Below are 24,905 nucleotides of genomic sequence, written 5' to 3'. Positions count from 1 at the left end.
CTCCCCTTCCTCAGCAGATAATAAAGAATGTTGTGGCAGGGTGGGTACTCAGGAATGTATTTTCTGTATTGGGGATTTTTAAACAGAGCTATAATTAAGAGATTAAAGCAAAAGCATTCAGTAGTCTTGAAGAAAATAAAATTGAATCCTCTATCTTCAGGGTAAATGTCCAAACTCCATAGATCAGGTGTGAGATAAGTTACCAAAAATCTAATTTTCAACTGAGAATGACCCTATTCCAAAACAATATATTACCAAACTCAACATACCATTCAGAAATGTCTTTCCAATCTCATTCTTGCAAAATGCAGTGATATTAAACAGGAGTAAATCAGATCGTGTATGTTAAAGAGAAAAGTACATGTTATAGTTCTGCTGCTGAACTACCTTTAAACATTGCTTTAATAAACATGCCATTTATATTGCTTATTTTATTTTCTTGGCCATTTTGAACATAATCCTCCCTTGCAAAATGTGCGTTTTAAAAATTAATTAGCAACAGTTATAACTATGCATTCTTTGTTAGCCATAATTTTTTATATTTTTAATGACCATACCCATTAAAATTATTTTCGTTTTATTTTAGGTTATAGGAACTCCATCTGTTGGTGTGTTATTAAAACAGCTAGTGCCTTTGATGAGACTTGAAAGCATAGAAATAACTGAATCACTTGTACTAGGCTTTGGAAGAACTAATGCTCTTGTTTTCAGGTATTGCATTAAATTTGTTTTAGTATTAAATGTAATAAAATGTACTATTATTGGAATACTGAATTAAATAGAAAACTGTAAACATCTTGATCATAAATTTTGAAACATTAATGCAGAAGGCATTTTATTTATTAAATAATCTATAATATGCAGAACACTAAAAAGTAAAATTGTTATATTGCATGGTAATTATAATTAATACTTATGGTTGAGAGTTCAAGTGGTAGATGTTTCTCTCTTAGGGCGCAAAGAAAAAATATGTGCTGTGAACTCCATGTAGGCATCAGGAAGGGCATCTGACCAATAAACACTCAGCTCCACCCAGTCGCCCCAAATCTACCCTGAATTAAGGGACTACAAAATTGTAAAAAGAAAAAAAATATCTAATTAATATTTCCATTATTTTTTTTCTTTCTTTTCTGCACTCTTTTTCTTTTTAGTTTCTGTTATTCTTTACCTTAGTTGCAACTGTAAACTTTAATAAAACTTTAATAAATTTACTTTTGAAAAAAAAGCCTAGGTCACAGTCTCAGATTCCTCAATGACATTGTTTAACTGGAATTTGTTGGGCTCATCTATTAGATAAGTTTCACATTTTACCACCTATAGTTGCTCTTCTAGGAGATCTTTATAGAAATTCCACCCTCCATCTAAAGCAGAGTATTCCTGTTTTTAAGAACTTAATCATTTTGATGTGCCTTCAATATATATACACCATCACAAGGTTATTGAGCTGTTTTTTGTGGAAACATTCAAGAATTCACTGTCTCTTTTCACAATACACCCAAAAAATAAACATACATTTGGAGAAGGCGCATATACTCCCATACATATTACAACTGCAGTCCTACTTAATTTATAAAGAACTTTATTTGAAAAATATTTTGTTTTTAATTTAGGGAATTAGTGGAAGAACTTCACCCTCTAATGAAGGAAGCATTAGAGAGAAGACCAGAGGTTGGTAATAAAGTTAAACTGCAAATATTTAACAGATGGTAAATTGGATTGAAATTAATTAATAAATCTATTTTGGACAAAAATATTAAATTAATTGATTTTTTTTATAAAATTTCTTTTGTAAGATATCTGAAAATCGTGTGGGTAGTAATCAATAAAAAAATAGAATACTTGCAACATAAAGCATTTTAATTTGTCACAATGAAAGATGCTACAAAGAAAAAAGAAATATGAAAAATATTATTGATTTGAAAGTTGGAAGTTGGTAGTGATCAGACAGTGTTGGAAGATCTGTTGTCTCTTAGGGAGTTTTCAATTATTTGACAACAGAAATTATGTGTGAAGATATGCAGTGGTTTGGAATGCCCTCATTTCTCTTCTCCTGTCCCTTTATATCTCTTCCTTAAAACTATACAAACCAACTCTTTATAGGGTTTTAGCTATAGCACTGTGTGTGGCAACCTAGAAGTCAGAAAGGGAAGGCGAAAATAAGGATATTGAAAAAGCAGGCAAACCTTGGCAGATACAGTGGGGTAGAAGTAACCACAGTGAGTAGCAGCTGCTGTGGGATACCTGAGAAAACATTGACTAGGCCTTTGGAATGGCTTAGCTGTTGGCAAATAGTTCACATGCTGGCATCTAAAAACAACTCAAAGGCCTATCACAGCCTATTGAAAGGCATCCGTAGCCTCCTAGGAGCAACCACTTAGGTCATTAACAGTTTCTACATTAGTGCTTTCTCTGCTGGACCATAACTGATGCTTGATTTCCTCTTGTGTAAACCTACTCAGATTTGTTTAATAGCCAGCAAGATGGTTTTTATAGGAGCCCCCTGCCTCGCCTCCCAAATTGGTGTGCCACTGTCAGTTCTCTGAAGAACCATCTTCAGTGTTAAAAAGTTCAGACTATTTGAAAATTGCTGGATAGCTTTAAAACCAATTCTGAACTCCTACTTGGCAAGGTTTTATTTTTAAGACCAACATGCAGAGAGTAGATATAACTAATATTGCCCTATTTTTCTGCAATACAGAATAAGAAACGTCGTGAGCGCAGAGATCTCTTACGATTACAGCTGTTGCGAATTTTTGAATTACTTGCTGATGCTGGTGTGATAAGTGATAGGTAGGATATACTGTTTTTCAAATAGAAGAAAACCCTGTGGTGATGCCAATTACTTGTCTGATCACAGTCATTTCTTGAATCTCTGTTAAAATAGCTTTTTCCTCTGTAGTTGCTATATAGTTTCCTTTTTAATTCTTGATGACAGTTTTGACTGTTATACTGTAAAATCTAGTCTATCATGCACACTTGTAGTTTCCTCTGGATGATTCCTTAATCCATACTGTTTTCCTTTGTTACAGTACAAATGGTGCCTTGGAACGAGATACCCTAGCACTGGGAGCCTTGTTCTTAGAATACGTTGACCTAACTCGCATGTTGTTGGAAGCTGAAAATGATAAAGAAGTTGAGATTCTCAAGGACATGAGAGCCCATTTTAGTGCAATGCTTGCTAATTTGATTCAATGTGTGCCAGGTATGGTAATGCAATAATTATATCAAGTACAGAATCATTAAGATAAAAAAAGAGATTAGTGGTTGACAAATCATGATAAGGACTGCTGGGTAAAGAAGTAAATGTTTCATATGCAGGTAGTCCTCGATTTACGACCACAATTGAGTCTAAACCTTCTGTTGTTAAGTGAGACAGCTGGTAAGTGTATTTTGCCCCATGTTATGACCTTTTTGGCCATAGTTGTTGAGTGAATCATGCACTTGTTAAGTTAGTAACACAGTTGCTAAGTGAATATGGCTTCCCTATTGACTTTGCTTGTCAGAAGGTCACAAAAGATGATCACATGACCCCAGGATGCTGCAGCTGTCATTAATACAAGTCAGTTGCCAAGGATCTGAATTTTGATCATGTGACCATGGTGATGCTGCAATGGTTGTAATTTGAAAATGGTCATAATAAAAGTCAGATTTTTCAGCGCCATTTTAATTTTGAACGGTCACTAAATGAACTGTTGTAAGACGAGGACTACCTGTAGTTGGTGGGGAGAGAGGAAAGAAGACACTAAATAGAAGTATAATTTATATAATTTTAATCATGCAATTTCTAGAGTTGTAATCATATAAGAAATTATGGTAAAAGTAATAGCTTTCAAATTGTTTATTGCACAAATTCCATGAATGATGTCTGATGTAAGAAATGTTATATTGAGTTCCTTATTTATCCTTTATTTAACAGTATAGTTTGTGAGTTGGTCACTGTGTAATTATCACTGTCAGCATTTTGCTCATTTCATTTCTATTTGATTTCCAGTGACAGTCCATTCCATGTGTATCTATATTGGGTTACTTACTTGCAATAAATGTTTTAATTATGTAATATCAGTCTATTCTTTGTATCCTATCTTTCCTCTCGGAACTGAACAGAATGCACATAGAGATGCAAAACACAACCTTATGAAGTTGGTTAGGCTGAGGCAAACCAACCAGCCCAGAATCACCAGTGAGTGAAGTGTCAAACTGGGACTTTAATGTGTGGATTTTCCATATTGAACTCCAATTTCTGAACTTATTGACAGGATTCCATAAAAAAAAATGTGCTATATTAAATGCATACATTTAAAATGTCATAATGTTTACTATTAAATGGATAAGAAAAAAAGTGCAAGAAATAAATAGCAAATAATCAACAAAGAAAAGGTGGACCACATGCAATCCTGTGAAACATGCCTTATCTGTAGAATTATTTGTTGTGCTTCTCATCCTAATAGTACTGTGGACATATACTATAAGGATTGATGAACATATGACCACTGTTATAAATCAATATAGGCTACATGAGTCAGATTATTTGCTTTTGAGTTTGTTCTTTTTTCAGTGAATGAACTTGAAAGTCTACTTCACAGTTTTTGGTTTTTAAAAACATTGTCAAATATATTTAATACATATGTGTACAATTTTAGTATTGTGGATCAGTCAGGTTGTCATTTAATACCTATTTATATTAATTTCTAATTTGCAAAGGAAATTTGAAATACAGGGTTCCTTGTATTTTTGATTGTATTTTTGTAGTCGAAACTCATTAATGGTTGTGGTGATTGTAGGAACAGCCAAGGAACTATTAGCTTTCATCTGCAGAAAACTAGCATCCATAAAGTAGAGTGATCATTAATTTTCCTTATAGCAGAAACTTAATTTATTTAAGGTTATGCATGTTGAAAGATTTCTTTGAAGGTTGAGTATATTTCATTTCTTAAATCAGCCTGCAGGTTTGTAGCTTAATTGGGGCATCGGAAAACTTCTGTTTTCTCTGAAAATTTCCATTTCCAAACTTTCAAAGCATTAAATCCAGCTGTGCCAAATGCTCAATGAATGGAATTTTCTTAGTACTAACAAAGGATTTTCTGTTTTCATTCATTACAAATTTTATATATAAAAAGCAGGAGAGGCTGGGAGCAAGCAAGAGAGATTAAAAAGCATTTGGATTTTTTAACTTTTTTAAAAAAAATTAATTTAATTTAATTTTTTAAATTTGATTTATATGCCGCCCTTCTCCGGAGACTCAGGGCAGCTTACAATGCATTAAGCAATAGCCTTCATACTTTTGTATATTTATTGCCCCCACAAACTGGGTCCTCATTTTACCTACCTTAGAAAGGATGGAAGGTTGAGACAACCTTGAGCCTGGTGAGATTCGAACTTACAGTAATTGCAGACAGCTGGTGTTAATCACAATGCTTTTAGTCTGCTGAGCCACCAGGCCCTTTAACTTAGCATAATATTTAAAATATCCATAGCTCTATTGTAAAACTGAACATTAAGGGATTTGGATAACATAGTAAACATCTCAGAATACATCTTTTCACTCTGTTTGGCATCTCCATGTAGCATTTCAGTTTGGGATGAAGGATCTACATGCATAATATACAGTGTGCATTGGTCCCATCTATACTCTTGTGTGTATCTGAAAATTGAATAGTATTTGTGATACAAGTGCAAACACTCATGATAGTTAGAATTTGAAAACTCTAGAGAAACTCTTCAGATGCATTATCTGAATTGTTCTCAAATTTTGCCATACTATGATCTCTTGAAATGATAAATGAATTTGTGTGACTGCCCCATGCATAAAACAAATTTAATAATTTGGTGTTAGTGTCAAACTGGTACAAAAGGGATAGCCATGTAGTTTTCCTTATTGAGAGTCTGAGAAATCCATCTTTGTTTCTGAGCAAATCTCTCTCTCACCATACCACATTCTTTGTATTGTGTGTATTTATTTACCTTAAAAAATTACTTTTTTTACGTGTGATAATCTTAAATTCAAGGCTCTTTCCTTTCCAATAAATATATACTTGACAAATGCTGTTAATGTGTTTTAGGAATAATTTCTTAGCTACACAGTTTTGCATAAGATTTATGTTTGAGTTTTGATTAATTAATCAATATCGATAATTTTGTTTTATTTTTTTATTCACTTAGTTCATCATAGGAGATTTCTTTTCCCTCAGCAAAGCTTGAGGCACCACCTCTTCATCCTGTTTAGTCAATGGGCTGGACCTTTCAGTATCATGTTTACACCTCTGGATCGTTACAGTGATCGAAATCATCAAATTACAAGATACCAGTATTGTGCTTTAAAGGTACAACATGATTCCTTTCATTGCATATAAATCTTTATCAAATTAAATTATTTTAAATTTAGAAATGAAAAGTGGTAAGACAAGTTAAATTTGAAATAATTTCTACAAAATAACAGATTATTTGATCCATCTTTGTGGTCTGTTCTTTTTCTGAATCTTGAGTGTATCATTTGAAAAATGATTAGTAAATATTTTAAATATTTCAGTTAAGATTAATTTGGAAATATAAAATTGACTGTGTTAATTCATACTTAATTGGCTCAAGAGGAATAATAATAATAATAATAATAATAATAATAATAATAATAATAATAATAATAATAATAATAATAATAATAGGAGAGACTACCAAAAAGTGTTACCTGGAGTATTAAATTAAACCCAGAACTAGCTAGTAATTCAAGAATTACATTAACTTCTTGCCACCACAAGACACTTAACCCAATGTAATCCAGTCATCCACTACACAGTCATCTTTCCTTACTTGTAGTTCTGGCAGCATGCAAGCATACTAACTGCAGTGGTAGGTTGCCCCGGTTTGCACCAGTTCTATAGAACTGGTAGTAAAACCGGCGGGAGGCTCTGCCCACTGACCTTGACATCATGAAAATGCTTCTGCGCATGCGCAGAAGAATGTGAGCGAAGCACGCATGTGCGGCCCCATTGTGAACCGGTAGTAAAGGTAAGTAGAACCCACCCCTGACTAACTGGTTTAGAATACACAATTTGGGGAACACATAATATCTACATGCTTTGCCCAGGAACTACTTTGTATCTCAGGAACCCTTGGATCAGAAGAGGAATGGCATCACTATACCTTCGCAGGAAAGCAATGAAGAGTATGATTGGGCCATTGTAGCATTTAGAAATACGTTTTCTGCAGACATGACTGACAGCATGGAGTCTTACATGATTAATCTTCATTACTACATTGTTTGATTTGTTGCCTTTCATTTAGAATTTGAAACTGATAACCTTTCAGTAATCAGGACCATATCCTCTTTTTTTTTTTAAATTAGGCCATGTCAGCAGTGCTGTGCTGTGGCCCTGTGTTTGACAATGTGGGCCTTTCCCCTGATGGCTATCTTTATAAATGGCTTGATAATATTCTAGCTTGCCAAGATTTACGGGTAAGTAACTCAGCAATGATTCTCACTTTTAAATGTATTAAATTTTACTTGTATTGCATGTGGTCTACTCTATGGGTGAATTCATGGTGATTCAAGTGGAATTTGTTTAGTATTTGTACTGTGGGGCAAATGATGTAATTTGTGTTTTATCAGAAGGCCATACTCTGTGAACTGTGTTAAGGGACAAGATAAGATAAGTCAAGAACTAAACTTAATTTGAGAGAAGCAGGGCATCCTAAACTCATGTTGTATACATTTCTTATAGCAGTTCAAAATGATCTACTGTCATCATTCCATTACTGCAATAATGAAATCATATGTTTCCTTTTCAAGATACATAATTTGGTGTGATTTATTAATATGAATTACTGTTTTGAAAGACTCCAGGCATTTTAGTGGTTTACAGATTAACAAGATCAGCATGATATCAATTTGTTTGCATTTTTGTTTGAAGTCTTTCCACCCTACATATGCACCAGATTGCAGGCACTCTAAGAGGCAAATAGAAAAGGACTATCTTGAAAAGCTTGTGAATCAGTTGAATGCGCTGGTATTCAGAGTATGGTTAAAAGTGGCAGTAGTCTTAAGAAATACAGGTTATCCTTGACTTATAACTGGTCATTTAAGGATCGATCAAAGTTATGATGGCCTCAGAAAGTGTGGTTTACAGCCCTAAAAGCACTTCTGGTCATCGAAAAATGTTAAAACACATTTCAGGTGCTTGGCAAACAGTTCACATTTATGACTCGTTGCAGCATTCCTTACAGCGAGATGGATGGCAAACAAATTTAATAAATTAATCTCACAGTCACATGACTGAGATGTATGAATTTTTTTGCCAGTTTTTTGTTTTTTGCTAGTTTTTGGCAAAAAAACCACTTATTCAGAAGAATGGGTTTAGATTTACAACCACATGATTAGCTTAACAATCACTTTAAAATCAGATCAGGCCACATGGGAGCCTTGACTTAACAATTATTTTTATTTTTAAGAACATCTGAATAGAAAGATTTGCATTAAGGGAAATTATCTTAGGAAATGGTATTACTATATTTCAAACATTTTGTATAGCGCCACATTTCCCCAGTTCAAAAAACAGAGTAATGTAAGATTAGAAAATATGTATAAAAAGGACACGCTAAAACTATATATAAAAAGCAAATAGCATTTAAGTAGGAATTGGAACCAAATTAAGGAGACATAAAAAGATACCTCTGGAGATTCTCAGTCATCCAGGTCATGGTTGTCCCAAAGGTGCTTTTTCAAGAAGCAGATGGATTTTCTGGTTTTTCTTTGAAGATGTTTCACTTCTCATTCAAGAAGCTTCTTCAGCTCTGACTGGATGGTGGGGAATGGAAGGATTTATACTCCTTGCAGACAGCTGTCAATTGCATTCTTTTAGCAAGTCATTAAGACCACCTGGAGGTTTAGCTGTGTCCTTAAGGTCACCTGAGTAGTGCAAATGGGTGTGGAGCTGTCTTGGAACTGTTGAAAGGACTGTATTGTATACTGGAGATAGATGATGTCGTATCCCTGCCCCTGAGGGATCCTTTCATTCCCCGCCACCAGTCAAAGCTGAAGAAGCTTTTTGGATGAGAAGTGAAATTTCTTCAAAGAAAAACCAGAAAGTCCAGTTGCCTTTTGAAAAAAGCACCTTTGGGACATAAAAAATATATTTTATTTATTTCCCGCCTTTATTATTTTTACAAATAACTGAAGGCAATGAACATATCCAACATACCTTTTCATCCTTTTCCCCTTCACAACAACACTGGAGTGAGTTGGTTGAGAGTGACTGGCCCAGCTTGATTTCATGGCTAAAGTGGGATTAGAACTACATGTTCTTTCCAAATAAGTAATAGGGACTAAGTGAGTAGATAGGTGGGCAGGTAAATGGATGGATGCATGGGGGGGGGAAGTGCTAATCATAATAGATTTATAAAATATTTTAGAGCATGAACAAAATGTTTATAGAAAATTGCCACTTCTTAATATAATGTGTATTAATTTCTGACCTGGTAATAATTTCTGACCTGAAAAAATATTTTTGCCTTAATCTTCACAAAACAGAAATTCAACTAGTTCAGTGAATTAAAAAAAAAAAAGATTAGAAAGTTCATGGGAAGCAAATATACAATCCATTACAATTTTGGGTATGGGAGTTAATGAGGATCCCTTTCTTGCAATGGCTATTATACAAAATTGTTTTAAAATGTCCCAAATTAAATATATGTATATAAGAATACCAGGAGGGTAAGGAGCCTTGTATAGCAGTAACATTTAGGTAACATTTAGTTTTTTTGCTTTTGTCAGGCTCCAAAAACCAAGAAAGACACGTTGTGATTCTTCCAACCAGATTTCTTCATTGTTCCTCACCTGTGGACAGAATTTTGCCAAACTAAAGCAAACTAAACCCTCATAAAGCATATACTGCAGGAACTATTAAGGAGAAGTTGTCCTTAGCCTCTTTCTTTCAGACAAATAATCTGAACTGAGTTGTCACTTACTCCTCTAGCATGTACTTCCTCCTTCCTGGGAATCCAGACTATATTCCATCAGTTAGCCCATTGAGGTAGGGCAGGTCAAGAAACAGACTCCATAAGAAATACTGGTATTCTATTTATTGATACAGGATAGAGTAACAGAATCTTGAAGCCTCTGAGTTTTCCCTTCCCTTCCTCTTATACCAGAGTCAAGGCAGAGTCACTTTTATTAAAAAAAATATTTTTTGTGAGCAGCCCAGATTTATGCTACATAAAATGAGCAGCTATTCAAATATTTTATACAAACAAGCAAGTAAAATACGTTTCTTTCTGACTTATTTCCCTGGGATCATTAATGTTTTGGTAACTGCCTCATTTCTTCTCTAAGTGGTTCTCTAGAGATTGCTTTTAAAAAAAGGAATGGCATTGAAGGGGTGGATAGGGATAGTGCCAAATAGATAAGACTGGAGGAGGTGGGGAAGTAAGAGGGAGCAATCTAAACAAATATAACCACAAAATTGCCAAGAATTAAAGGAAACATTTCAACAAAAGAATGTTACAAAAAGAACACACTTAACATTGTGAGCATTCAAATTTCAATAACAAATAATGGAGGTGCTATGAAATGGCCAAGGAGTTACCTAATCTTGCCTCTTAATGTCATGTTTATCAGCACCCTAAATTTGGCAAACACACAAAAGAGAATATTGATCTCAATGAATTTTTGTCAGTTGTTGATATAAAACACTGTTACTTTTGTTTTAAAACCCCTTACCCATTCTCTGCATTTTCAGGTTCATCAGCTTGGCTGTGAAGTTGTTGTCTTGTTGTTGGAGTTGAATCCTGACCAAATCAATCTCTTTAACTGGGCTATAGACCGATGTTATACTGGATCCTATCAGCTTGCTTCAGGATGCTTCAAAGCCATTGCAACTGTGTGTGGAAGCAGGTATCAACAATAAGCAAAGCAAAAAAAGCGGTCCTTGCATGTGAATCGGGATCTGTGTAAAAATTAAAAGTAAATTACCCTAGAACTTTTGAAAAGGATAGACTTAAATTATATGTTCATGCTTTGATAGGACTGTATACAGGCATGTTCATTAAAATAATCCCTTTTAGCCTAAACAACATTATATAGAAACAAAGAAATAAAAGTCAAGAGATGATAAAAAAAAAGGTAACATAGCTAAACCTAATTAGCACTACCATTCATAATACAGTATATCTTTCTATACTGTATTTTCCTGTCCTTGTTTCCCCCATATTCATGTCACCTTCTTTTCCTCTTAAACTTCTCACCTCTCTCATCTCATCCAACTATGACTTTCTCAGTCTTCCCCTTCTTCTTGCTTCCTTCGCTCTTCCTTCATATGTCCATTTTCCAATTTTAATCCTTGTTCAATCGCTGTGACCATACCTCAGTATATTTCTTTCATATTGGTCATGCATTTTTATATTCAACTCACATTCATTCACCACCATTTATTATTGACTTTATCTCTTGTATTACCACATACAGGTAGTTCTTGACTTACAACCATTCATTTAGTGACCATTCAAAGTTACAATGGCACTGAAAAAAGTGGCTTATGATCGTTTTTCACACAACCGCTGCAGCAACCCATAATCATGTGATCAAAATTTGGATGCTTGACATTTAGCATGTGTTTATGATAGTTACAGTGTCCCGGGATCATGTGATTCCCTTTTGAGTTTCATTCAAAGCACACTCACATTTGCACTCTGTACAAATCAAGAAATCTGACCTGTAGTTACTTAGCAGTAAAATGGGTAGCCAATACAATAGATAGAGGGAGGGAGGGAGGGAGGGAGGGAGGGAGGGAGGGAGAAGTGCACTGCTGTTTGCACTGACCAACTTGGCAAGTAGTTTAGTGATATCCACTTAAGAATTAAAAATTCATTTTAACAAATAATAATTTTCAAGGGATCTGGAATTATTGGATCTGGCACAGTGGTTATAATGCAGTATTGCAGGCTAACTCTACCCACAGCCTAGAATTTGATCCTGACCAGCTCAAAGTTGACTCGTCTTCCATCTTTCCAAGGGCGGTAAAATGAGGACCCAGATTGTTGGGGACAATATGTTGACATTGTAAGCTACTCAGAGAGTGCACTTTGAAGCACTATATAAGTCTAAGTGCTAGTGCTATACAGCTGGCTTTTGGAAAAAGAAAGAGAATTCATTGTCATTATGTTTGATATAGTTCATTGTTTACTATAATTGTTAGATTATTGAGTTTGTTGCCTTGAGTGTATTCTTTTGTGGAAAATGATTGAGAATGTTCATTTAAACCTAAAAATCTCAAACAATCACTTTTGTTTGCTATTTCAGGAACTACCCTTTTGACATTGTGACTCTTTTAAATCTAGTCTTGTTTAAAGCGTCTGACACCAGCAGAGAGATTTATGAAATTTCCATGCAACTCATGCAGGCATGTATGAAATATTTTTTTAAAAAATCTTATAAACTATAAGGAAGAGTAAACAATGCCCTGAAGACCTTCCTTTTTCAGCAAGCCGGGCTGGCTTAATGCTTTTTAAATGTTTTTAATATGTTTGTTACTGTTTTTTAACTTTGGGGCCAAATTTATATATATCTTTTTAAATTGTTTTTAATGTTTGTATCTATGTTTTTTACTTTGGCTGTACACTGCCCTGAGTCCTTCGGGAGAAGGGCGGTCTATAAATGTGATAATAAATAAATAAATAAATAAATAAATAAATAAATAATGCAGTTTGCTTTACATTCAGCAGGATATTACCTATTTGTTGTTTTAATGCAGAACAAATAAAGGAAAACAACTGGAGCAGTGGTGGGATTCAATTTTTTTTACTACTGGTTCTGTGGGCGTGGCTTTGTGGGCGTGGCATGGTGGGCATGGCAGGGCACGCAGTAAACAGTAAACAATCACAGTAATAATAACAAAATAATTGTAAGAAAACAATAATATATCCTTTAGAGAGAAAATGATTAGGAAAATCTTTCTGCTTTTTTCAATTTCTCAGAAAAAAACAAAATTACAATAGAGGGAACAAAGATCCCCCCCCCCCGCCTGCCATTTTCCTGCTTCTTTTTTTACTTTGATATCTTTATTGTGGCTGAGTTAACTTTTATTTTCCTTATGGGAGGAGAAGAGAAGGAGGACCAAATCAGTGGTAAACCTAATACTTATGACTACTTTTACCTATGGTAACAGATACAAAACATAGGCAGAGAATGCTAATCTGAATAATCCATTAAAATTTATTTACAATAATACTCCACCATTCATTTATCATCTATATCATTTCCGTTTCTTTTTAATCTTCTGACAGATTTTGGAAACAAAGCTTTTTGTTTATTCTAAGAAAATAGCTGAGCGAAGACCTGGCAGCATTCTTTATGGGACTCATGGTCCTTTGCCACCACTTTACAGTGTCTCATTAGCTCATCTGTCCTATGAACTGGCAAGAATGTACCCTGAGCTGACACTTCCATTGTTTTCAGGTACAAGTTTCTATTTATATCTTTAGCTTTAGTAGTGGAAAGATGATCTATTAACCTCTTGTGGATCTTGTGGATCTATCATATATGTAAACTCTTAGAACTATAGGACATGATTTTGCATCTTTTGGGAGTTTTTCCTTTACATATGCCAAAAACAGTAGAACTAAATCCAATCTAAAGCATGAGTGTCCAACCTTTTGGCTTGCCTGGGCCTCATTGAGAGGAATTGTCTTGGGCCACATATAAAATCTATATTGGTAATGTATATCAATCAGGTTTATGATCTTATGGGGCTGCATTACTAGCTGTCAAGGGCCGCATGCAGCCCATGGGCCATAGGTTAGACATGCCTGATCTAAAGATATGATTCCAATTTTCTTATACTACTTGAATAACAAGAAGGATTTTTATTACCTTATTTTACCTCATTATAATTACCATACATATTTGAAACTTTGAGTAACTATTTAAAAACTCATGTTTTCCTCTTAATGCATTTATCTTTAGATACTACTCTTTCTTTGTGAAAGTTGTGCTTGGAATATAATCTAAGTTTAATAATGGGCTGAATAAAGAAAAGAAATAAGCAGTAAACTTGATTCAGTTGAGAGACTGGCCCAAACTGTCCCAGTGAGCTTTCCAGTGAGCAGATCTGTAATCTGGATCTTCCTGCTCCTATTCTAACATCAAATCACTGTTCCACAAAGACTCTGCTTCTCTGCCAGTTGCTGAAAATAAAATATGCGCTACTTCTGTCTTTATAATAAAAAATGTTGAACTCACCTTCTTGACATTTGATCAGAAGAAATATATTTGTCAGAATTTATTGTTGAACTAAATGCTTCATTGTCTTTCCCCTAAAGCTAAGATCCTAGCAGTGGTTTTATTTTTCAATTTTAGAAGTGAGTCAACGATTTCCAACAACTCATCCAAATGGGCGCCAGATCATGCTCACCTACTTGCTACCCTGGCTTCATAACATAGAGCTATTAGACAGCAGACTTCTTCTCCCAGGTTCAAGTCCTACCACCCCTGAAGATGAAATAAAAGATAAGGATGGAGAAGTAACTGTTTCATGTGGCTTGAAGGGAAATGGCTGGGGCTCACCAGAAGCCACATCATTGGTGCTTAATAATCTGATGTATATGACAGCCAAAGTAAGCAAGAAAATACTAAGTAGTATATAAATATGAAATGTGGTGGGATTGAAAGTCGCATAAATAATTCTTCCTCTTTTTTATCTGCATAATGCTACATAATGATATATTGGAAAGGTCTGATTATTAAATATCAGTCAATATGTATTTGTCAGTACTTTTTTCCAATTTTATGCCAGCAAGGGCTTAATGTAGCTTGACCTTTATTATTCAAATGGATTCTGTACACAAAAAACATCTTTCTCCTGTGTCTCTTTAGCTCATTGATTATTTTTCAGTTTGTCTTATATTTCTCTTATTTTAGCAATCACTCACTGTATTCTGATCACATTCATTTTTCATATTTCTGTTTAGTATGGAGATGAAGTTCCTGGACCAGAAATGGAGAATGTCTGGAATGCTTTAGCTAATAATGAAAAATGGAGCAACAACCTGAGAATAACTTTGCAGTTTCTGATAAGCTTATGTGGGGTTAGCAGTGATACAATTCTTTTACCTTATGTAAGTGATTTTTTTAAAAAAAAGTTGTATTATTCTTATGGAACAAAACAATATCTATTCAAAATAATGTATCAGGAATAATTTTATGAATTTATTCTACTGAAGTTAATAAATTTCCCCTACATAGGAGAAAAGATACCAAATATTCAGTAGACTTTATAAAGGATATCTCTTTATTTTCATGTGAAATGTGGAACCCAAAGGTTCCGCCTCAGAAACTGCATTGTCAACATTTGATCACAAATTACCAATTTTGGATGATACTTACAGTTTAAACAAAAAAAGCTGTAAAAACAGTTTTTAAAAGTTCTGGTATACTTCAATGTGCTGAACTTATGGATAGCACCTAGTTGTATCTGACTGATCTCAAGCTAAGTAGGGTGAAATCTTGTTAGCATTTGAATGGGAGACCTTTAGGAAACACAGAGCTGTAGGATCAGCCTCGGAAAAACATATCTGGAAGAGTTTAACAAGAAACCACTTCTATATTATTGCTAAAAATACAATATAGATGTGCCCATAAACTCATCAAGAATTAAATTCAAATTGTATTTATTTACTTATTTATTACATTTGTATGCACACAGCTCCCTGTCAAGCTGAAGGAAACTATGCCTTTGTTTAATTTTAGTGAGCGTTTTTTGAGAACTCTCTGACCACTCCAAAATTAACCAAAAATATAGCCTTATCCCATTAATTAAAATCAATATGTACTCTGAAGTCCTTGCAGATCAACTTCAAAACAAAATTATAAACCTTTGCAGACCAGAAAAATTATTCCCCATTTCTATTTTATATAATGAAAAGTTGTTCAATGGCATGACAGTATTATTTTACAATGTAGTTGTGATTCCTTTATTTCTCTATTACAGAATCTTTCTGTAACCAGTTTCTGTATGCTTTCATATTCTAGGATTAATCCTGAGTAGCTGTTAGGCCCATTAGTTTCTGGGCAAAATGGTATTTCCCCATCCAGGTACTTTCCAGATTATTCTGCCATCTGGCAGCCAGTAATATGAGGAAGGTCATTTTATATTATTATTATTATTATTATTATTATTATTATTATTATTATTATTATTATTATTATTATATAATTAAAAAATATCATCTATATGTCCACTGTGCACATTTTCACGTTACCTATTTTGTAGATAAAAGCTGCTAAATGCTACTTTTTCTTCAGATCAAAAAAGTTGCCATCTATTTGTGTCGGAACAATACTATTCAAACAATGGAAGAACTTCTATTTGAGCTCCAGCAAACAGATCCCGTGAATCCTATAGTTCAGCATTGTGACAATCCACCATTTTATCGTTTTACTGCCAGCAACAAAGCTTCAGTTGTTGCTTCTGGTAAGAATTAAATCTTTCTACTTTTATTGGAAGAGATACTACATTGGAAAGAATTATGGACCTTTCAGAACAGAGTTGCATGTGTTACATTGACTGTCTTTCTTATATCTTGCTCGGTGCTGAAATATTTCATCAAGATATAAATATGTAGGTATAGTCCTCACAGTTACAGTAGATTAGAGTACACTCTTTGAAATCAAGTAACCATGACTAAGTTAAATATTCTTGATCACAGTGGGCCTACTCTAAATAATTTTGAATCCAACATTTAATATCTGCAGAACAAAAAATATATCTTTAGATTTATTTTTATTTGCTACAGAATAAATGGCAAGTTTTTATCAACTGAAAACCTATATAGGCTTTTTTTAGGATAGTTACATTCATGAGCTAGCCCTATTCTATCTATTGTAACGACAGACAAATGCTTTCAGCTAAATTTATTCACACTGTACTTTGCCATTATGCTAACCCTTAGGTCCTGTTCCAAGATTCTGGAAAGTTTTTTATTATTTATTTATTTATATGCTGCCATTCTCCGAAGACTCAAGGCGGCTTACAATGCGTTAAGCAATAGCTTCATACTATTATATATTTTATACAAAGTCAGCTTATTACAATGTGTTAAGTAATAGCCTTCATACTATTGTATATTTTATACAAAGTCAGCTTATTGCCCCCACAAACCGGGTCCTCATTTTACCTACCTTAGAAAGGATGGAAGGCTGAGTCAACCTTGAGCCTGGTGAGAATTGAACTCGCAGTAATTGCAGGCAGCTGGAAGCTAAATACTACCTTTAACGGTAGCATTAGTCTGCTGCACCACTCAGGTTCCTGCAGTTCATGCAGATGTTTGATCTGGATTGCATAATTGTGTTGTAGTTCAAATATAACCACATATAATATGCATTATATATGTATGGCTATTCATGTGTTGAGCCTGAAATATGTGAGTTTTAATCATATATGCCTAAAATGATATAATCATCATATCACCATCATCATCATCAATAGGAATCTATGATAGGAAAAAATATGGAAGTAACTTAAGGATGGGGATCAAAAGATGCTTTTTCTCTGATCTGATGTTCTATTCCAACAGTTCATAATTTGCAAATAGTTGCATATGTAAGAGAGATGGAAAGAAATAAGTTGCAATATAAATGTTTTTTACTCACACAGATAATAATTTATAAAATGATTCAACATGTTATAAGCCAACAAATATAGTGTGGGCTTGCTGATTGTTGAGTTATGCATTGTGTTGGATATATGTTTATGTATTTATGTGGTTTCAAAATGATTATTTTTAATAGTACTGTAATACTTTTGGTTTTACATATATAGGAACTACATCAAGCAGTAACACTGTTGTAGCTGGCCAAGATAGTTTTCCAGATATTGAAGACAATAGAATTGTAAAAGAGACAGATGAGAGGTTTGTAATAAACATCTCAGACTTTTTTTTCCCTTTTTCTGGACTAGAAATGCTTAGTAGTTCTCCAATTTGAGTATCGGTAACCCTCATTAACCACAATCTTATGATCTGTGGTTTTGTTCTGAGATTAACAATTAAAGACTAGAACTTGGAACATACATAAACTTGATTTTCATGTATTTACAGCTTGGAACTGTTTATGGTTAATATGTTCATGATTAAAACTGTGGATGGGCTTTGAATAAGGGTAAAGTATATTTTCTAAGTTCAGGTTGATTGTTTGGGGAACATGTATTTGTGCCTACTTCTCATTATGAGGTTTCAGCCAATCTCACTGAATGTCTGGTTAAAGTCTCTCTATCTTTGTTCCAGTAGCTAGTCTTCTTCAGATCAACCCATTTGCATGTTGAAGGAAAAGATAGCTCTTCTCTAATACAAGGGTATGCAAATTTCACCACTCAGATCCTTCAAGATCTCATTGGAGAGGCCACTAGTGAGGTAGTCATTAGTGTTGTCCTAGTTTATGGGGATCAAAACAAAGAGCAAATAGTCTGAAGGTAGCATTAACATCCAGTGGTGGGTTGAGAGATTGCCGCAAGTAATGTGCAGGCAGCACTAGCATCCATCAGGAGCGTATTACAATTGACTACGATTGTGTCAAATCACGGGCCCTTTATGAATAACAGTAGCATTCAGTGGGACAGTTGAGAGCCTCCTCTATTGAGTGTAAAAGACCAGTGAAATTAGTTTGAATGGGTGATCCCTTCCACCACCATAGCTGATTGTGTTGGTCCAAAAGAAAAAGGTTAATTACTGAAAGGAAGCCAGAGAAAATTTTGGATCAGGCTGACCCAGCAAGGAGTGAGGAGGAGGAGCAAATACAGATATTTGATGCAGACAACCATTATGGCAGAAAGAGGGCATGGAAGCATTCATGGGAGGAAGAGAACAAATCTAGACTCCTGTTGTTATTATTTCAAGGCTACAAATTTCCCTAATAAAGCTGCTTTTACTCTCTGAATCTTACAATTCTATAAAATAGGCTTTAACATTTAAAAAAAACATTTACCTGTAAATGTCTCAGTTGTATTATGCTAGACATTGCTTACAGAAAGGCTTATATTTTTAATATCTATTTTCTATTTTTAGAAGTTCTGCTTTCTGCTAATAAACTAAGCTTTTTTTCATTTTTGAAATTCAGAAATATTCATGCACAGGGAAGTTATATCCTATTGGAAATGATTAAACTTTCTGGACTGATTATGGAGGCAGAACTTTTAGATAAAAATGCTACCAATTTTTTTTATCTAACTTTTTGTTTGGAAAAAATCTAAACTAATATGAGCACAGGCCTAATGGATGTTAGAGGTGAAAAAATTGAGAAATGAATTTAAAACAAGAACGGATACATTTTTATCCATCCACCAGGATATATAATGCTATTATGAACTGAACATGTATTAAGATTTTAAATAGGTTTTTTGTGGTTTTTTCCCATTTGCAAGGTTTAGTAATGTGATCAGAGCACATAACCGACTAGAATCAAGATACAGCAATAGCTCTGGAGGATCTTACGACGATGATAAAAGTATGTCTTGATTTTTGGTTAATATTAATTTTTGTGAATGGTGTTATTTGTGAATACTAGCCACAATTTCGACAATATTGACAATATTAAATATCTGTTTCAATCTCATTTATAACTTTCAGTTAATTGAAATTAAGTGTTTTTAACACTAAAATTTCAGTTAAGCATTAATATTAACATCTGATTAGTATTTGTTTTATCTAAATACCTGCGTATAAAAAATGCATCAAGTATTCACAGTGTGCATTGACTGGTTTGTAATGGTGGCAATATCAGACTCCCTATCTATTAAATTTTCAAACAGAAAGCAATCAGCAGCATATACCACAGCAAACAGATGGTTCAGCTATCAGAGAAACAAACTTCTCTGCTCTCTAGCCCCATACACCTTCCAGTACCTTAGTCTCCTCTTACTTTGAATTCAAGCACACCATGTCAAAGTGGGTGGCCTGCCTCCTCCCCCGATCTTCCAGATGCCTTTCTTTCCTTACCTCCCCTTAGCCACTGCAAGGTATTGTTGCCAATGACCGTTCCTTGTGTTTGTTTGTTTTTTGCCTCATCTCAGAATGCCTCTACTCAAAGTATGTGTTAGGGGGCTGTGCCTGGACAAAACACATATTTTAGTCCTGATACTGATCAGCCAAAACTGGTTGTTCCATGCACACTATTATCTTGATTTTGAACACTTTGTATTAGCTTAATTTAGTAGTCTAGTAAGAGCAATGTTGTCAATGGCATTAGCGATCCCATTGTGCCAATATCTTCTATCTGCACTGCTTTTATCTAGTTTTATTTAAAGTGCTGCTTTAAAACCCTATATGGCTTGCTGACCACCTATCCTGGGCATCATGTGAGGCCCTAGGATCACCAGGCAACAGGGCTTTGTAAAAATAGCACCCTAGTATTCGAATATCTATATTTTGGAATATGCCACAGACACCATAAGTCAAATAGTTTCATCTGGCGGGGTCCAGGAAAAGAGCCCCAATGGGGAGACATTATTCTGGAGATGGTTAACAGACTAAGACAAAACCCCACTCCTCCCTTATGCATCTTGTTTCCTTCCCCCTTATCTTTGTTAATCTTAATTAATGTTACTATTGCTTATTGTTTTAATATTTTTATTTATTTTTAATTATTGTAAGCCGCCTATGGTCAGGCAAAATGGGCAATATATAAGTTGAATGAATACGTTAATTAATAGCCTCCCAAAGGCATATATTGTTTTCTTTTAGCTATCCTATAAGATTTGATATTTGCACTGCATTGTTTCTCTGATCTTAATTTACCCAACGCTGCTTCAAAAAGATTGGCTGTTGGACAATGTAGAAATATAATAAATGTTTCTGCACAGATGATCCTATTTCTCCATATACAAGTTGGCTTCTGAATATTGTGGAAATGAAACAACCACAACCTTTGCCAATGCCATTTAATGGAGGGTGCTGGGCACCACTTGTTGACTACCTTCCAGAAACAATTACACCACGGGGACCCCTCCATAGGTAAGCACAATATAATAACACCCCAGTTTCCTAACATATTTTAATTGGTTCAATCAGCTGCTCAAGCTAAATCAGGCTGTGCTGAACCTGGCCAGGCTATTTGCTGTTTGCTGCAAGGAGGTAAATTGCTGGGAAGCAGAGGCTGGCGGGTGGGTGAGGCTTCAGCAACATTCACTGTATAAGATGCACAGACATTTCCACCCACTTTTTTGGGGGGGGGCGAAGTATGTCTTATACACCGAAAAATATGTTATAAATCTATTTTGCCACATGGAAATGATTTGATCTATTATATTCTGAACATAAAGAAATACTAGCATCAGATAGGATCAGCAGTGGGTTTCACTTACCTTTGCTACCGGTTTGGAATCGGGCGCGCACGTGCGCGCTCTTGCTTTGCTTGCACACGGCCCTTCTGCGCATGCGCCACCGCCACTACCAGTTCACCCAAACCGGGGTAAACCAGTAGAAACCCACCACTGGATAGGATGATCTAAATTAATTAAGTTTAGGTATCATATTGTGATATTGTACTTAAAACAGACCTTTGTGACATTTTGACAGATCAATCACATTGTAAATTACATTTTTAGTGATTGGTGTATTGAATTTCAATATATATACAAATCTCCATGTTTCTCCCATGATGACTCCTGAAATGCCAAAAAATATTTTGAATCAGATCCTGCAAAAGAGTACTTTTATTTTGCCATAGCATTTTGATTCCGGAGATTCTCAATCATCCAGGTCATGGTTTTCCTAAAGGTGCTTTTTCAAGAGGCAACTGGACTTTCTGGTTTTTCTTTGAAGACATTTTGCTTCTCATCCAAGAAGCTTCTTCAGGTCTGAGGTTGGAAGGAGGTGTTTTTGGCACTGGTGAGAGTGCCAAAACACCCCCAGAGCTGAAGAAGCTTCTTGGATGAGAAGTGAAACATCTTCAAAGAAAAACCAGAAAGTTCAGTTGCCTCTTGAAAAAGCACCTTTGAGACATAGCAATTTGACTTCCTCCTTTTCTCATTTAATCTCTTGTACTTCTACAAAATTTATTCCAGGAAGCTCTCTAACTTTTCAGATGTGGAGAATTGTGAGGGACCAAATATGGAGAGACTATTTTCTTAATATACTACAGACAGAATCACTGACATGCATTTAATGCAGCATATATAATTATCAGTGCCTTTCCTCATATTAATCACCCTTCTATTTCCATTACTCTTACTACATCTTAGAAGTTGCCACATATCTATGTTATTCTTGGTATTTTGTGATCAGCTTCTTCATGTTTTTTGCTTTTTTCCCATTTCTTATTGCAATTTTTGAATTGATTAATTTTATTTTTTTGTTAGATGCAATATTGCTGTTATCTTCATGACTGAAATGGTAGTAGATCATAGTGTAAGAGAAGACTGGGCTCTTCATCTTCCATTGCTGTTGCATGCTTTGTTTTTAGGTAAGAAATAATGACTAAACAAAAAATTAAGTGGAAATTGAGTTTGTTTATGTTAACAAAGCTTTTCTATGCATCTCCTCACTAAACAATTATTCTCATTCATTCTTGGCCCAATTATTATTTTTTTGTACTCCTTTGTGTTAATCCTACCAACCTACTCATATCCCCTAATAGAGTACCTTTTCCCTCAAATAAAAGAATCACATTTTATGAAAAAAATGGCATTGTGAGAGAGGATCTTGGGCAGAAATCCCCACAATAATATCCTTATAGAATCAGAAACCATACATTCTGCATGGGGAAAAAAACCAAACAAGGTAAAAGTTTCTCTAACTTTTCATTATGATACTTTAATTTTATTTTATACTTTTAATTCTAAAATGGCATCAGTCACATTATACTATCGGTGAGAAGTTATTAAATTGAGACCATTTAGAACCTGAATTACTATTAGGACTATTATCTGGTTCTTGGGATCTTCACACTTTGAAAGTGAGATGAATCATTAAAATAATACATGAATTTGAATGACATTTCTCCAAGAATAAAATTTGCAGACTACATTCTGACAGTACTGTAAACTTCCTGTCATGAGGCCTCATGTTTCTGCAAAAATAGAGAAGACAAAGCATTCGGTCTGCCTGGAGCACATATCCAGGTTCAGTACCAAGACTTGGCATGATGCCTTCCAGGAAGAAATCCCAAGTGATCCTTGGAAGAGAGGAACAATGAGATTAGGCAAGAACACCTCAATCCCGCCTGAAATGACCCACAGAACAGGTTGGGGATATGATAGGAACTGTTGCTGCAAATGCAAAGGTTATTAAAGAAAACCTAGTAAACTTAGTGCCAGCAGATTAGCAAAGGTCATCTACATCCAGGTAGAGCAGAGTAAGTGTAAACCCCTCAAATTTGGTCACAACCCAGCCATTGTTGTAATCCACGGTTTGATAATCTCTGGATTAACTGACTGTCCTATGAGATTTTTTATGTTTACCTACCACTGGATTCAATTATTTCTCTCTCTGTTTAGGATTGTAGTTTTAGTGTAATGTTTATTAAGGCCTACCTTAAGGACGGGCTTTGGAGCCCCGAGAGGTGGCATGTTTTAAAGCGGGGATTGAGGGGTTTTTTAATTAGGGTTTTTAATAATCTTTTAAGGGGAACTGGGAGGGCGACCAAAGGGGATGGGGGGGGGTAATCCACCTAGGTCAGGGCCCAGCCTGGCACAGGGTAACGGTCTGGAGGGCGCAGGACGAGGGATTGGGGATGTCATCAGCACGGTGGATGGGAGGGGCAGATATGGCGGGAGCAGAGGACCTTATCTTGTGCCGGGGGTGCGCACTCGCTACTTGAGAGCGATTGCGCGCCCCGGTCCTCAAGGCTCCCCTCGGATACTAGGTGGCTCAGATACTCAGGACCTGGGCCTCCGGCTGATGCTGTGCAACGCCAGGTCCGTGGTAAATAAGGGCCCCCTCATTTACGATCTTATTCAAGAGGGGGGAGCGGACCTGGCGGGTATTACGGAGACCTGGTTGGGCCCGGAGGGAGGGGTCCCTCTGGTTGAGATGTGTCCACCAGGCTTCAGAGCATTCCATCAGCCGAGGGCCCAGGGGAGGGGCGGGGGGGGTGGCGGTTATTATTAACGAAGGTCTGGGTCCGAGGAAGACCACTGTGCCACAGATTGCCGGGTGTGAGTCCCTCTTTGTGAGATGGGGTCATGGGGTTCAGATGGGCTTGCTGCTTACGTACCTGGCTCCCTGCCGCGTGGCAACGGCCCTGCCCGAGCTACTCGACGTGATAGCCACGGTGGCAGTTGATACACCCAGGCTTATGGTCATGGGTGATTTCAATCTGCCGTCCATTGGTGAAACGTCAGAGATGGCTCGGGAGTTCATGGCTTCCATGACGGCCATGGACCTGACCCAGTTAGTTCATGGCCCCACTCACAGGGGGGGACACACGCTGGACCTGATTTTTGTCTCTGGCCAGTGGTTGAGTGGTCTTATTATAGGGGATATAGACATGAAACCCTTGTCATGGTCAGATCACTCACTCCTTCGTCTGGACCTTCGAACCGCTACACCCCGCCGCAGGGAGGCGGACCCAATTAGATGGATCCGCCCCAGGCGCCTGATGGATCCTGATAGGTTCCAGACGGAGCTTGGGCCAATTCCTGAAGATCTGGCACACGACTCGGCCGAGGACCTGGTAGCTGCCTGGGATCGGGCGGCTGGTGGGGCCTTGGATCGAGTCGTGCCTTTGCGGCCTCTGACCCGGTGTCGATCCCTCGCGGCTCCTTGGTTCACCGAGGAGCTGAGGGAGATGAAACGCCGGAAAAGACGCCTAGAGAGTGGTTGGAGGGCCAGTCTCGCTGAATCTGACCGAACACTGGTAAGGTCGCATATTAAGACCTACCTAGTGGTGATAAAGACGGCAAAGTTTAACTACTTTTCCGCCTCTATTGCGT

General features: G+C 36.0%; 1 protein-coding gene across 1 annotated transcript in view; it reads left to right on the top strand.

Annotated features, from left to right (window-relative positions):
* Positions 1-24,905, top strand: part of FRY (FRY microtubule binding protein) — a 152,954-nt gene that overhangs the window by 89,308 nt on the left and 38,741 nt on the right. The window contains exons 23-38 of the mRNA XM_070942813.1: positions 587-711; positions 1,611-1,668; positions 2,699-2,790; positions 3,030-3,202; positions 6,160-6,320; positions 7,340-7,450; positions 10,728-10,882; positions 12,287-12,386; positions 13,270-13,441; positions 14,342-14,598; positions 14,953-15,099; positions 16,286-16,454; positions 17,802-17,892; positions 19,398-19,480; positions 20,835-20,985; positions 22,332-22,435. Coding sequence (XP_070798914.1) covers positions 587-711; positions 1,611-1,668; positions 2,699-2,790; positions 3,030-3,202; positions 6,160-6,320; positions 7,340-7,450; positions 10,728-10,882; positions 12,287-12,386; positions 13,270-13,441; positions 14,342-14,598; positions 14,953-15,099; positions 16,286-16,454; positions 17,802-17,892; positions 19,398-19,480; positions 20,835-20,985; positions 22,332-22,435 — 2,149 coding nt within the window. The remainder of the gene's footprint in view (positions 1-586; positions 712-1,610; positions 1,669-2,698; positions 2,791-3,029; positions 3,203-6,159; positions 6,321-7,339; positions 7,451-10,727; positions 10,883-12,286; positions 12,387-13,269; positions 13,442-14,341; positions 14,599-14,952; positions 15,100-16,285; positions 16,455-17,801; positions 17,893-19,397; positions 19,481-20,834; positions 20,986-22,331; positions 22,436-24,905) is intronic.

The sequence above is a fragment of the Pituophis catenifer genome, unplaced genomic scaffold (genome assembly GCF_029215685.1).
Source record: "Pituophis catenifer annectens isolate HBS135680 unplaced genomic scaffold, rPitCat1.0.hap2 SCAF_4, whole genome shotgun sequence".
NCBI classification, from domain to species: domain Eukaryota; kingdom Metazoa; phylum Chordata; class Lepidosauria; order Squamata; family Colubridae; genus Pituophis; species Pituophis catenifer.
The sequence above is the reverse complement of the archived record's forward strand: the minus strand, read 5'-3'. Positions and strand labels throughout refer to the sequence as shown.